General features: G+C 39.1%; 2 protein-coding genes across 4 annotated transcripts; one reads left to right on the forward strand and one right to left on the reverse strand.

The window, feature by feature from the left end:
• Nucleotides 1–72: 72 nt before the first annotated feature.
• On the reverse strand, nt 73–9,726 carry LOC139952575 (monocarboxylate transporter 7-like). Of its 3 annotated transcripts, XM_071951758.1 has the most exons (8): nt 9,510–9,726; nt 8,635–8,830; nt 6,945–7,241; nt 5,483–5,943; nt 4,695–4,920; nt 1,731–1,874; nt 1,098–1,278; nt 73–708 (listed from the first exon to the last, which is right to left on the reverse strand). In XM_071951758.1, the coding sequence occupies exons 2-7, from the start codon at nt 8,780–8,782 to the stop codon at nt 1,100–1,102; spliced, it is 1,455 nt and encodes a 484-aa protein (XP_071807859.1). In that variant the 5' UTR covers nt 8,783–8,830; nt 9,510–9,726; the 3' UTR covers nt 73–708; nt 1,098–1,099. The 3 variants fall into 3 exon arrangements, with proteins under 3 accessions (XP_071807859.1, XP_071807857.1, XP_071807858.1); XM_071951756.1 differs by having other exon boundaries at nt 73–1,278; XM_071951757.1 differs by lacking the exon at nt 9,510–9,726 and having other exon boundaries at nt 73–1,278; nt 8,635–9,252.
• A 755-nt stretch (nt 9,727–10,481) lies between these two features.
• LOC139952448 (uncharacterized) lies at nt 10,482–13,035 on the forward strand. The gene is made up of 2 exons (XM_071951582.1): nt 10,482–12,220; nt 12,401–13,035. Exons 1-2 carry the CDS (start codon nt 12,167–12,169, stop codon nt 12,704–12,706), a joined length of 360 nt encoding a protein of 119 aa, XP_071807683.1. The 5' UTR covers nt 10,482–12,166; the 3' UTR covers nt 12,707–13,035.
• Nucleotides 13,036–13,356: the final 321 nt, after the last annotated feature.

Genomic DNA, 13,356 nt, shown 5'->3' on the forward strand with positions numbered 1-13,356 from the left:
TCCAATAACATTTAATGATACAATCAACAAAATACAGTTTTGACACTGTATTCAGGTATATAAATAAATCAATTTAAACAAATTAGATAAATAAATGGAAGTTAATATTGTATAATTAATGCAATGTTTCCTTTGTATATATTTGACGTCAGATCTGACGTCACACTTTGAAGCTCATGAACAATGCCAGATAACTGCCTGGCAGGATGCTGCTAGATGTACCCTTCGACCTCGCATTCATTTCACGCGGAGATTCACAGTCAATTCATAGTTCATGTACATGTACATAATATTACAAGATGCACTATGTGCACAAGCTGGTCACAGAGCGATCAAAAGTACATCACATCTGACTATGATCATAACAAAGATATATAAAACGTAAGTCATTGCACGTTCATCCAATGAAATCGTTGTTAATGAAATCATTGTAAACAATGAAATCGTTGGGCCTGTAAGACCAGTGCCTGTCTTTATGCTTGCAGAAAACAAGACAGGAGACCAGACCAGAAAGTTGGTGGTGGGCCATGACTTAAGGGAGCTGACTTACACTTCCAGACTGGTGAATTACGCCAGTGATCTGCCATTGAGTCCACGTCCATGATCACCTTTTGACCTTGCATCTATAGATGATGTGACCTGTGACATCGCATGTTTACAAAAGAGCCACAGAGCCTGGACTTCCTGCGGGCAGGATTTGTACACAGCCTAATGGAAGAAATCATACAATATTATATTTTATGGAGATTTCGCGGTCTAATTCTTATCAACTTTTGATATGATGAAAGGGGCCATCTCAAAACTTGTCCAGCTCTTACTTTCATAATTCTTTGATTATGTGGAAATTATTACACAAAATGTCAACTTTCCCATAGGACCTGTGTAGTATTGTGCCTGCGAGTATGAAAGAATGTACACAAGGTCACACTTATTGTAAACAAAGTTCACATTGTCTATTCACATAGCCTTCATGGTTCTGGAGATTCGCAGTTAAATCTGACGTACACATAAACAAATACCCAAATCCTTTTCGAATTGGGACAAGGGGCCATGCCAGACTAAGGGAGCGTGTGTGTTGTGGCAAAAGAATTTCATACGGCTATACGGCGTCGATCTCGGGCTTTTGGTATCTTGAAGTTGACGCCAAAACACATCTCCGTCCTTGGAGCACACATGGGCATAGGGATAACATCCCACACTGGATTGCAGCAATAAACCAGAGGCAGGCACCAATGTAATGGGATGTTGTGTACGATCCAGTCAGGTCGAATGGCAAATCTGCATGCAGAAAGAAGGAAGACAGTCCATGCACAAAATATCTGTTAAATCATGGCCATCGCTATAATAATAATAATAATAGTTTCTTGTTTCGTGCACGCCCGTCACTCGGTAACGCTCATTACATGGAACATACAGTTTTTCCTGCATTTGAACTGTGGACTGAAAATGGTTTACAAGGTGCTGTGGCGCTATATTTTGCCAATCATACCAGACACATCGGGGCGAACCCCTTCCCTTTTCGATAAATGCACTGATATCCTTACGTGCGGATCCGTAATAAACATATTAAATTGTGTATTTTTTTTGCCGCCGTAATGGGCTTTCAAAACAAAACATAAACATATTAAATTGTGTATTTTTTGCCGCCATAATGGGCTTTCAAAACAAATCTACATGGCGTAAACGGTGTATGGGGCTAGTAGTTAGGAAAACGTTTCATGAGAAAATACCTGAACAAGCAGCCGTTAGAAGACTTCCGATCCCAAACGATGCTATGGCTGATGAGACAATGGTGGAGCAACCTGGGCGGTGCAGGGCAGACAGGGCACACGGTACCATGATAGAGTGCACCACACCCCTCAAAGAACCGGCAACTATGTATGTAAATAAGAAGTCAATATATCACCTGGAATTCTGACCGTGAAAGATTCAACTTAAAGATACAGCCGTCGATTTCACAAAACTCTTCATAGCCTAAGACTAATCTTAGGACTTGGGACGAGTCCGAACCCTGCACTGTAGCATGGTGGACCTTAAGATTAATCCTAAGTTAGGAAGAGTTACTCGTCCTAACTCGAGATAAGACGAGTCCTAACTCTTTGTGAAATCGACCCCTGGACACAATTGGTAATTACTGGACACTGTTGATAAAATATTTTCTTGGTAGCGAGCAATGGATAATATAAAACAATCAGAGAAACGACACCTCTGGTGACGGAGTTTATTTAGAAAGAGGTAATACATTATCACTAAAATAATACCTTCTACACAAAATTTGCAATTCTCTTGCAACTCCGATGACCAATATTGAATCCAGGTTTTCACTGAGCTGCTTTTTATGCATTACTTTTGTTTTAACCGTGACAGCCCCTGTACAACTTGTAACTTTTGTGTATGTCTAAAGATTTAAAATAAAAATAAAATAAATAAATGAATAAATATGTTGGGACAGGGCCTACACCGAGCACTGGTCTTTAACAATTACCAAATGTGTCCGGTTCCTTTAGGGAGACGTTGCCTTGTTTCAGGCGAGTTGGTCTATAAAAAGCGTTTGAAACCGTTTGTTATAAAATGCATTCAAAGATGTTTTTTAAGTAGAATATATATATTTACACAACAAAATATGAAACTGCGTGTTTTACTTTGTGAACCACAAGGCCGTCCGATTTGTGTTGACTCCACAAATTGACGACATTGGTCGGTTGGGTATTTGTTCTTCTTCTATTTCGTATGACGACGCTCTGTTTTCTCCCTTAGTTGGGCGCACCAAGACAATTGAACTAAGTGAGCTTACGGGAGTGCCATAGTGGGGTCATTTACTCAGTTGAACAATGGACTCCATGAAGGAGTTCTTTGTTCAACATGGATCTCATAAAATAATTCTTTAGAAAAAAGGGAATAATAGAACAACCAAATCAGGACCCCAAATCAGGATCCATAAGGTTTGTGTTCAAGTCTACGGCATGGGCTACACACACATCAACTTTCGGCGAAGGTATACAGTTTCGATGGGTCTATAATGCAAAACCTGTGCCGTAACTAAATTGTTTATGACGCACTTATAATACTGTGAGCACATCAAAATCATGAATATGCTTACCAGAAAGTTACCAGCCAAAATAGCCATCCCAAAATGTACTATTTGTGACTGGTATCCTCAATTTTTGAGCAGAACTATAATAAGCAGATATCCGTATGAAATGTACTCTCGAAATTATTCCGTTATTTTCATACAAAAATTAATAGTTTCAACAAATTTACATATTTAGGTTGTCTGCTGGCAAGAACACTTGAACCGTAGCGTTGTCATAAGACCCGTGTTATTATTATTCCTCTCATGTACGTAGTTTTGGTACAAAATTTAACAGTTCGAATCTAACCACTGACTTCACAATGAGTGGTTGACTAGAACAATTTGCCGTTTAGTTGAAGGTTGAAGTGTGCAATTAATAAAAAAAAGGGACTTTAACCAATGTTTGTTTTCATAGATTGGCTTTTGCCAGCTGGTGTATACCCCCATTGTGTAAGCATTGCTGTATTACCTTGTTTGGGAAGATCATCTATCTATACAAACAAACGAACGCAACAATCAAACTTAATATTTGTTCTGCAGGGTAATGGTATCACGTTTTATCTGTGGTGTTTTGTAATAGGGGAATAAACGAGGCCTTGAACGTTCATACTTATTCTACCTCGAAACCGGCAGGGTCATGGCCGTGCGATAAAAGACCGAGCCGAAAGGCGAGGGCCTTCGGCTCCAATTGTTGAAGCGCTGCCGTCGATTTCACAAAACTCTTCCTAACTGAAGACTAATCTTAGGACTTAGGACGAGTCCCAACCCTGCACTGTAGGCGTGCAGACCTTAAGATTAATCCCAAGTTAAGACGAGTTACTCGTCCTAACTCGACATAAGACGAGTTCTAACTCTTTGTGAAATCGACGGCTGGGCGTTGTGCAAGGGGCTTTGAACTATATCGCACGATAAAGCATGTCCACGTGATCTCATCTTGACCAATCAGAATGAACGAACTGTCCCGGGTATTTATGAACAATTGCTTTTAAACGTGTACTCTTTTGAATGAAGAATGAAATACGTGAGAACAGAATTGTCCTAGCCTTTTGTCAAGGCCCTGGTGGCTTGGACAACTTTGTTGTAGATATCCGCGATCCCAAGCGCGGCTGAAAGAGAAGACCACGACTCTCGCGCATGGGTGATCTCCCGTTCCAGTCGCTCCGTAGACTTCACTCAAGTCCCATTTCCAGTCCCATCGCCTAAGTTTTGCGCGCCCGGCCTCCCCCAAACTGTGCCGCACCGCGGGATAGGTCCGCAACAGCTATACATCTTTGGGACCACTATAGCTTCCTTTTATTTGCAAGCAGTGGCACTATAGTGTAAGTATGCTTGGACCTCTTGCACGAAAATAGGACTTGCATAAAGTCTAGTCGCTCCGCTGCCTTACCAAGCTGTCCAACCACGGTACCTTGACAAAGGCTATCGCCGAATTCTCTACTTATATTACGTGTAAGTGCCGAAGGCCTGGGTGAGCTGACTGGTTAGCGTAGAACGCCTCGATAACCCTTGAAATACGCTTGACGTATTAAGCACAGAATTCCCAGCTTCCGTAAGCGCCGATTTGTTATTTTAATTTCTATTTTGACGGTAAGCAGAGCCACGTTGGGCCTAGATTGTTTACCTATTGCGTAAACAGTAATAACGGGCGCTGAAGGCCACAATCCAATGACGAAAGACATGGAGGTACCGATAACGCAACAAATCATCAAGACATTAATCTGACGGATCGGTAGATGGTCGCCCAGTGCAGCAGTCAGAATCCTACCCACCAACTCACAGACACCAAGAATACTGATCTTAACGGAGGCCTCTTCGGTTGTCAAACCTTCTTGGATGAGATAATTCCCCTGGAGGAAAAAAAAAAGATTTTATAAAAGAAAAGAGTGTTTGCATTATAAAAGAAAAATGAAAGAAGGCAAAAAGCTCTGACATCTGTTACTTTTCTCAGGACACTGGACACTATTGATAAGTGTCCAAGACCAGTCTTCTCACGAAATTAAACTCGTGGGAAATTACTTCTTTCTCGGAAACTACGTTCAGAGGGAGCCGTTACTCACAAGGTGTTATACTATCAACAGCTCTCCATAAGTAAGGTATATTTTATTACTTTGAGTATTTTGAGTAATTATTACCAAACGTGTTCATTGCCTCTATAAACGTGTTCATTGTCTCTCTTTTTTTTAGTATTCTCTTGTTTAAATTGCTGTGGTTTTAACCATTTGTACATAATCCGCCTTGTCATTTTGTCAAGTAATCTTTATATTTTTAATTTATTGTATCTTGTATATTTCTCTTAATATTTTTATATGGAGCTGGTCTGCTATAGTAATTGCCTGCAAAGGATGATTAAAGTTTTGTTAATTGAATTGAATTGAATTGAATTGAATATGTAAGAAAAATAAGACTTACTAAACTGATAACATTAAACGTCATGCTGATTGAGCAACACGTTGCGGCTGTCATGTACATCCAGAATCCTGGCGTGATAATTATCCGCCCCAAGGGCGACCTCATCGTCTCAGTCTCACACGTAACCTCTACATCTTTGGGCAATGGTTCTAACTCCTGAGTATTCGAGGCACCTTCTTTAAAGCTCTCATCTTCGAGATTCCCCAACTCAGAATATTGTTTTAGTTGGATAGCTTCGACTTGTTCTTTCTCATCTGTTGTGGTTTCACCGTCTTTGATGTTTTTGTAACCGGCTTGGACTCCATCCTCTCTGGGGATGTTCTGAGACTGTTCGGGTGGTTTGTATGTAAATGAACACGGAATGCCGATGAGTAGCATGGTCCCCGCCATTACTCTATACATCCACCTCCAGCCGATGGATTCTAAGGCGAGAGTTACCAGGGGAATGATTGCCATCAGAGCTGTGGGTATAATGTTATAAATTATTATATCACGAGAATACTTGGGTGTCATTGCTGATGAGTGGTCTAAGTATCGAATTCAAACTCTGGTGGATAAGTCATCAGAGTGGGGGTTCGAATCCCGGTGATGACAAGTGGATCCTTGAGTAAGAAGCGTTAGTGTTTATTTTTCTCTTCATACCAATATGAAAACCTGAAGCGAGGGTAGAGGTATGACAAATCCAGTGGAGTTCGTGGCTGTAGCTGTATACTCCCCAGGGAGCTGAGAAGGATTTTAGTATAGGAATGTACTTGGTCAAATGATGGGCAATATTGTGGGTGCGTTCCTTTAGCTTCCCTGGGTCGACCCCGGTCTGCCCAGGTTCGTTCGAATAGCTTTGACGGGGCTCATCCGGGTCAGCCCCCAGTGCCCTGCTTGTGGAGTGGGTCACTTGGGGGTGACCTGAGGTGCATGCCGTCACCACGAGAGGGCGAGTGTGATCGTTCGATTAGCTCTTGTCAGGGGCTCACCCGAGTGAGCACTGCGGGGTCGACCCAGGGAAGCTAAACGAACGCACCCATTAAGGCACATAATAGACGGCTGCTGTAATTGCGCTCAAGAACTTAGGGTAATAGATTATAGACAGACTATTATCATCAGATTTACGGACTATACCTTATTAATGTAACAACTTTATTTTATTACTGATGGCTGCCATGTCATCAAGATGGTTTAAAATGGGACAATTATTAGTATCCACTTTGTCTAGTACCCTTAAAGTGCACAAGTGTCCATTTAGGACATTGCTTTCCAAGTTGAAAACGTTCCCGGTTGAAATAAAGGTGGTAACAGCTTTCCGATCCCACAACAGTCAGTCAAAACCAAGTGAATGATCTTTATAGCAGGAGGTATAATTATGGGACCACTGTTATATACAAACAGACACACAAACAAACAAACTAACAAACAAACAAACAAACAGACAGACAGACAGACAAACTAACTAACTATACTAACTTACAAATCGTGTTGGCGATACCTATCATAGCCGTGGTTAAAATGTTAAACCTTTTCACAAAGTACGCCACTATCAAGCCGTAGACGGGCGCATGGAAGGTAGAACAGCCCACGGCAAAGATGACGCCGTAGGTAAGGTAGATGACCCAGAGTGATGTAGCGAAAGTAGACCCAAATAGAGCTACCGACGAGGTTATAACACCTACAAATGAGACGCTGGTATGTGTGAACCGATCACATAACTTCACAATCAATGGACTTGGTATGGAGAAAAAGAACCACGCCAACGATGGTATCCAAGCTGGGAAGAAGAGGAAAAACAATAACTAGACATTAGTGTTTTTCCTTTGGATGAACAAAAGGTTTCCCGTTTTTATCCTATTACAGATTTGAAACAGTAGGTGTCCCAAGCTGTGTAACGTTACGCAAGCAAAAACTTGAACGCGAACGTGAGAAAATTGTGTTGTTTCTGGGTGACGTCGCCACTCATGGGCTTCATTGCAGTCTCATTTTTGGCTGGAGGTGGTGTTTTATTCACAAAACCTTCATTTCGACTGCTTTCTTCATTCATCCTGAACTTTGACCATGGCTTGATCTTGATATATTATACAATTTCCCAAGCAAATATTAATAAACCTGTGAAAATGTGGACTCATTGGTTATCTAAGTTTTACGAGAACAACGAAGGACAAAAAACACCCGTTGTGTGCTTGCCTTTTGTTTAGATGCATAATATAATAGAAGGCTTCAGCTGAAATGAAGCCTTTTATTATCTGAGTGAGAAGTTCCTCTTTCTCAAGAAGGCTTCAGCTGAAATGAAGCCTTTTATTATCTGAGTGAGAAGTTCCTCTTTCTCAAAAAGTAACTACGCTACTTTAGAGGGAGTTGAACTCCTCCGTGATGAAGTAATGGTACAATTGTTTACCAAGTAATTAACAATGTGTATATCATAAACGAACTTGAAGCTGAACTAAGTTGAAGGGAAGTTTGAGATTGTTTGAATCAATATGAAAGGTTCTGGAGTTGAACTCCTCCGTAAAGAGTTAATCAATCGTTATCACCAAGCATTTTATTTAAAGTTGGGGTGTTATAACCGAAACTGAATGTGAAAGGATTCACTAGTCGAACCAAGAGAGTTGAACATAATTTTCGTTAAGTTATTTATTTAAAATAAATGTAATTTTCTTGTATTCATAAGTCGCTTTCTTTTCAGTCGTTTCGATTATTTCTTGTCTGTGGTTTCAGTGGTGTTAGTTTTTGAACCGGGGTCACCATTTGCAAAAGTTCACGAGAGATTTAAGGATAGGTGTTTGCTAAAGTCGAATAATGGTGACACCGTTTCTCACAATGTTTTATACTGTGCTCCCCATTACTCGTTAGCAAGTAAGGTTTTTGTATTATACAATAATGGTTTGTTTTAATCTGAATATTTTTTTTTTAATGTCGACAACATTCAAATTTCGGAATCTCAAATGACTCTGATCGGTCTCGAAATCAAATTCGTGGAAAATTACTTCTTTCTCAAAAACTATACGTTATAACTTCAGAGGGAGCCGTTTCTTACAATGTTTTATACTATCAACAGCTCCCCATTTTTTGTTACAAACTAAGTTTTTATGCTAACGATTATTGTGAGTAATACATAGGGTCGAGTGCATTTAACAAGTAAATATATCGAAACAATTAGGCCTTACCAACAGCAGAAGCAGACGTGTTGAACTGTCGTTGTATTTCAATATAGACGAGGACGAAAGAGTTGAGTATCGAGTAACAAACCATGAGATGAAGGGCACCGCAGAAAGTCACTACCCAGCCCCACGAAGATTCCAATCTCAGATTCATCTCTATGACTTTAAAGTGGTGGTGTCAACATGAGATCAGCACGCGAATCTAATAATAACAGTAATAATTTTATGTTTGAGAGAGTGCTTTATTTTCCTTTGTTTTCCTTCCCACGAGTGCCTTCTGCAATTCAGCAAATGCAGCCAGGTAGGTATTTTACAAGCTAATTAAATTTACGGCGTTCCAGCTGGTCGATCCAGATTATGCACATAATTTATATGCGGTCATGAAACTCGTGGTCGAGAGACAGAACGAGTTTTCAGTGATAAGCTAAAAACATATCATCGAAGATTCGGCTTACACTTCTTGCTCTTTGCTCAGATGATGGCTTAATTACATAACTCCGTTTGAATTGATCGATTTGAGCATTTAAAGACAGTGGACACTTGGTAATTGTCAAAGACCAGCCTTCTCATTTGGTGTATCTCAACATGTGCATAAAATACAAACCTGTGAAAATTTGAGCCCAATTGGACGTCGTGTAGTTGCGAGATAATAATCAAAGAAAAAACACCCTTGTCACACGAAATTGTGTGCTTTTAGATGCTTGATTTCGAGACCTCAAATTCTAAACTTGAGGTCTCGAAATCAAATTCGTGGAAAATTACTTCGTTCTCGAAGACTATGCCACTTCAGATGGAGCCGTTTCTCACAATGTTTTATACTACCAATCTCTCCCCATTACCCGTTACCAAGTAAGGTTTTAATAATTATTTTGAGTAATTACCAATAGTGTCCTCTGCCTTATAAAGCATCACTTGGGAATAGGTTGAGTTTGAGTAGGCTATACTAGGACTCATGAGATCATGTCATTCATCATCGTTGTTTTGTCCGACGGCACGCACACTTGAGGAGAACATGAGGAGAATAAGCAGGGGTACGTTGTTATTTCACATCATGTGAAATGTACTATATCCATGCTCTGCATTCGTTGTCGGTCTTGATATAGACATTTGACAAAAACACAACGTTGTATTGTAAACGGTCGTCTGTGCGTTGTGCATGCTGTGTGTATGTGGTGAACAAACATCACATGCGTAAAACATACCTCCATGGAAAAACCCGTTGATCTCTATTGTTGTCAATATTATAGAGATCAATGCGTAAAACCATAGGGCTACAGTAAAACATAGAGCTACAGTAAAACCATAAGGCTATTATGTAACTCTGGGTATTTCCAAGGTCGACCCTGCGTGTAAAGCCGGAGCTACCGCGCATGCGTTCAAGAAAAAAAGACACACACGAGATGCAGAAGCTTATCAAGATTTCCTTCTATGTTGGATTTGGTGTTAAAAAACTTTTTATAACTTTGCTGTTTACAGATCACCGGGCACTGTGGGACCCGCGCAGTGTGGAGTACTGTAACAGGGCCAAGAGGGAGGCCACCCTGTCCAGCCTCGTGGCTGAATTGGGCAGCAGCAGCAATGGAGTGCCATTCACAGGTATACATAAATATACAACAACAGCTTTCAACTGAACAGTAAAATTAGGTTGTCGTATGGTTAAAAAAAAACAAGCTCACATTTTATAGCTGTTGTATCCAATTGTATTTATTTTATATTCAATAATTGAACCCTGCATGGATTCAGGAAAACCACCAGGATGAAAAATTAAACAATTAATTATAAAGAAGAAAGGGAAAAACAATCCCCAAAAGTAACAACTGAAGAGAGCGTAGCAATAATAAAAACTGAATTGCCAAAATAAAATTAAACAACTAAATAAATAAATTAAAGAGTTCATTTGTAACTGACATAAAGTCATAATAAAACCATTGGATCTCTATCTGTTAAGTTATTTATTTCTGTTCTTACTAAAAAAAAATAGATGATTGCAGGTCTGATACTTTTTGAAAGAGTATGGCAGTTTTTCCAAATTAATAACAAATTCTAGGGGCACCCTATTGGAAGGGGCATGGAGGCAATTCCCCTCTTTGTTCTCTATCATGTTAAGTATCAGACCTGTGATCACTATAGATGCATGTCTAATACTTGTGATAAAACAAAACCAATTGTTTTAATACGATTTAGTTTCTCTGTAAGTGTTATTCAGCAACCAACTCTGGCCCTTTCAGAAATCATGGCTTCAGCTTTCGGCCCAGCTATACTTGAGTATGAGTGCTGTACAAAAAAAAAGTACATGTCTTAAAACCGACTGAATGAGCCGAACCCAAACAAATTCACAAACAAATTGTTTTTACTTGTTGTTTGTTTGTATTATTACCTAATATTTGAAGGAACATTACAGAAGTGATAAGAAAAATACTTCAAACTTACATGCCGGACTATAATGATAGTAGAAATATCCCTTATAATATTTCTGTCTAAAATGTCATACTTGATAAAAAAAAAAATTACACTTTTTTTTTCGTCTGTATTTATCTTTCAGTGTCATCGGTTTTACTTTTTTCTCTCGACCCAGATGACCAATCGATCTCAAACAAGTTTCAGCAACTGTTTGGTAGAAAACAAAAAAAAAACTCTGTAATGTTCCCTTATAGGTGCAAACATTTTGTTGTATTATACATTGCAAAGTATTAAAAAGTGTTGTTAACCAGTTGAACTGCATGGTGTTTTGTTTAATCTTATTCATTTATCGAAGATTTCTTGACTAATGTTATTCTGTCTACCATCATATTGTTCACATTGTTGTCTACCGCTTGAAGCACTGAGGAAGACGAATAAAAAGTAAGGAAGGAACTACATGTACATCAATATTTGTTTGTATGTAACTTACAGTTTCAAACTTCAACATTATACATTAGCTGGTATCAATCTGCCTTTACAAACTGCATGACATGGGAATAAATTGCATTCAAGTTGAAAAAGGCATACCTGGTCGACTGAAAAGAATGAAAATGTCCCATACTGAAACAGTAAACTTTAAGAAAGATATTATTACATCGTTACATATGGTTCTAAAAGTGAAGCTGTAATGTATAAAATAAGACAAAAACACTTGAACACAAAACAAAACAATTGACCTACCGAAAAGATAACCCTCAAACAGGTAAACAAATATTTCAATGGTAGTAAATTTAAAACACTCTTCAAAATTCACAGCAAAGCCCAGTTTATCCACCTGTAGCATCATAGAAATAAAAACCGTTCTGTTTATTTTGTACAATTATTAAACAAATATGAATGATTAACAGATCATACTAAAATTTATGCAAAACATAACCTCCCCAGATTAAGTAACCCAAAACTAGTTTCATGTGAAGTGTCATATCTTTATTTGATCACGACAGTAAAGGATGTCAAAGAAAGGTTTAAAAACCTTAGGACCACGTTCTCCAGGGAAGTCAAACGAACGAACCAAACAACCAAATCTGGCAGTGGTACAGACGATCTGTACCAGAGTCGCTGGGGCCATTTCGGGAGGATGGCCTTCCTAAGGGACTCGATCAAGGCTGGGAAAAGCCACGATACACTGGAGGTAATAATATAACACAATTCAAAAGGAGATGAGTAGCACATTTTGGTTTGAAAATTTTGATATTATTGTGACTTTCGATAACGTTAATTTAACAGTAGGGCCTACAGTATAGTTTTCCTCCATGCATAGATCCACTTGTTTTCTTTCAAATTCGAGAAAGAGTGTTTCCTTTGTTTTTAGAATGAAGGTTCAATCAGTGAAACTGCTCAAACGGCTGAAACACTGCAACCCACTGTACAGCCGAGCCCGAGTACAAAGCCAAAACCGACAAAGAAGAGAAAGATGGACGCAACGGCAAGAGATACTTTGATGGAGGAAGCCATCAAAGTCATGACAAGCAAAGTAGAAGACAAGGCAGACGACGCTGAGGACTTCTTCGCGCGTCATGTAGCCATGTCACTCCGAAGACTTCCGCTGAATGCAAGAGAGCATGCAAAATTAGAAATCCAACAGGTCTTGCTCAAGTTCTGTGTTGTTGAGGATTAGTAGCAATATGGAGAGGCAAACTAGCTTGAATTTAAATACATGAAAATTAAGTAATTTGGCTGCTCATTTGCTGAGCTTGACAGAGAAAAAATATACCAGAATTACAATTTAGAGTGAAAAGGTTTGGTATTTTTTTTGTAACGCGTCCTCGGATGTACATTAAACTTACAAAGTTTGAAGGAAGACTTGCTGAGGTCTGTAGCTTTTGAAAAATTAGTAAAACATTGGCACGAAGTTAGCTATCATCTCAGTTTTAGCTTGTAAAGCGTATTACCTTAACTGGTAAGCACATTTTACGTGCTAATACAAAAAAAAGGTCTTGAGATGAACAATAGTTTTCGTGATTTGTTTCACCCATTTAAAAACAAAAAATACAGCACCTAAGCAAGTAAGGGAATCTGTGGACATAAACAGTACACATTTATGTACTCTAAAATGTTTTTTTTTGTCCTGCAAAAATTACCCAAAGCCTTGGCACATTGGTATTTTGTCAAAGACCAGTATTCTCACAAGGTGTATTCCAACATAGCATAACCGGTGAAAATTTGAGCAGCTCATTGGTCATTGAGTTTGAAAGTGAAACTATTCAAATTTTCGTTCAATATTCCAAATATTCTAACGACACTTCAAAAGATGCGCCCTTGCTTCTT

Source organism: Asterias amurensis, chromosome 20, assembly GCF_032118995.1.
Source record: "Asterias amurensis chromosome 20, ASM3211899v1".
NCBI classification, from domain to species: domain Eukaryota; kingdom Metazoa; phylum Echinodermata; class Asteroidea; order Forcipulatida; family Asteriidae; genus Asterias; species Asterias amurensis.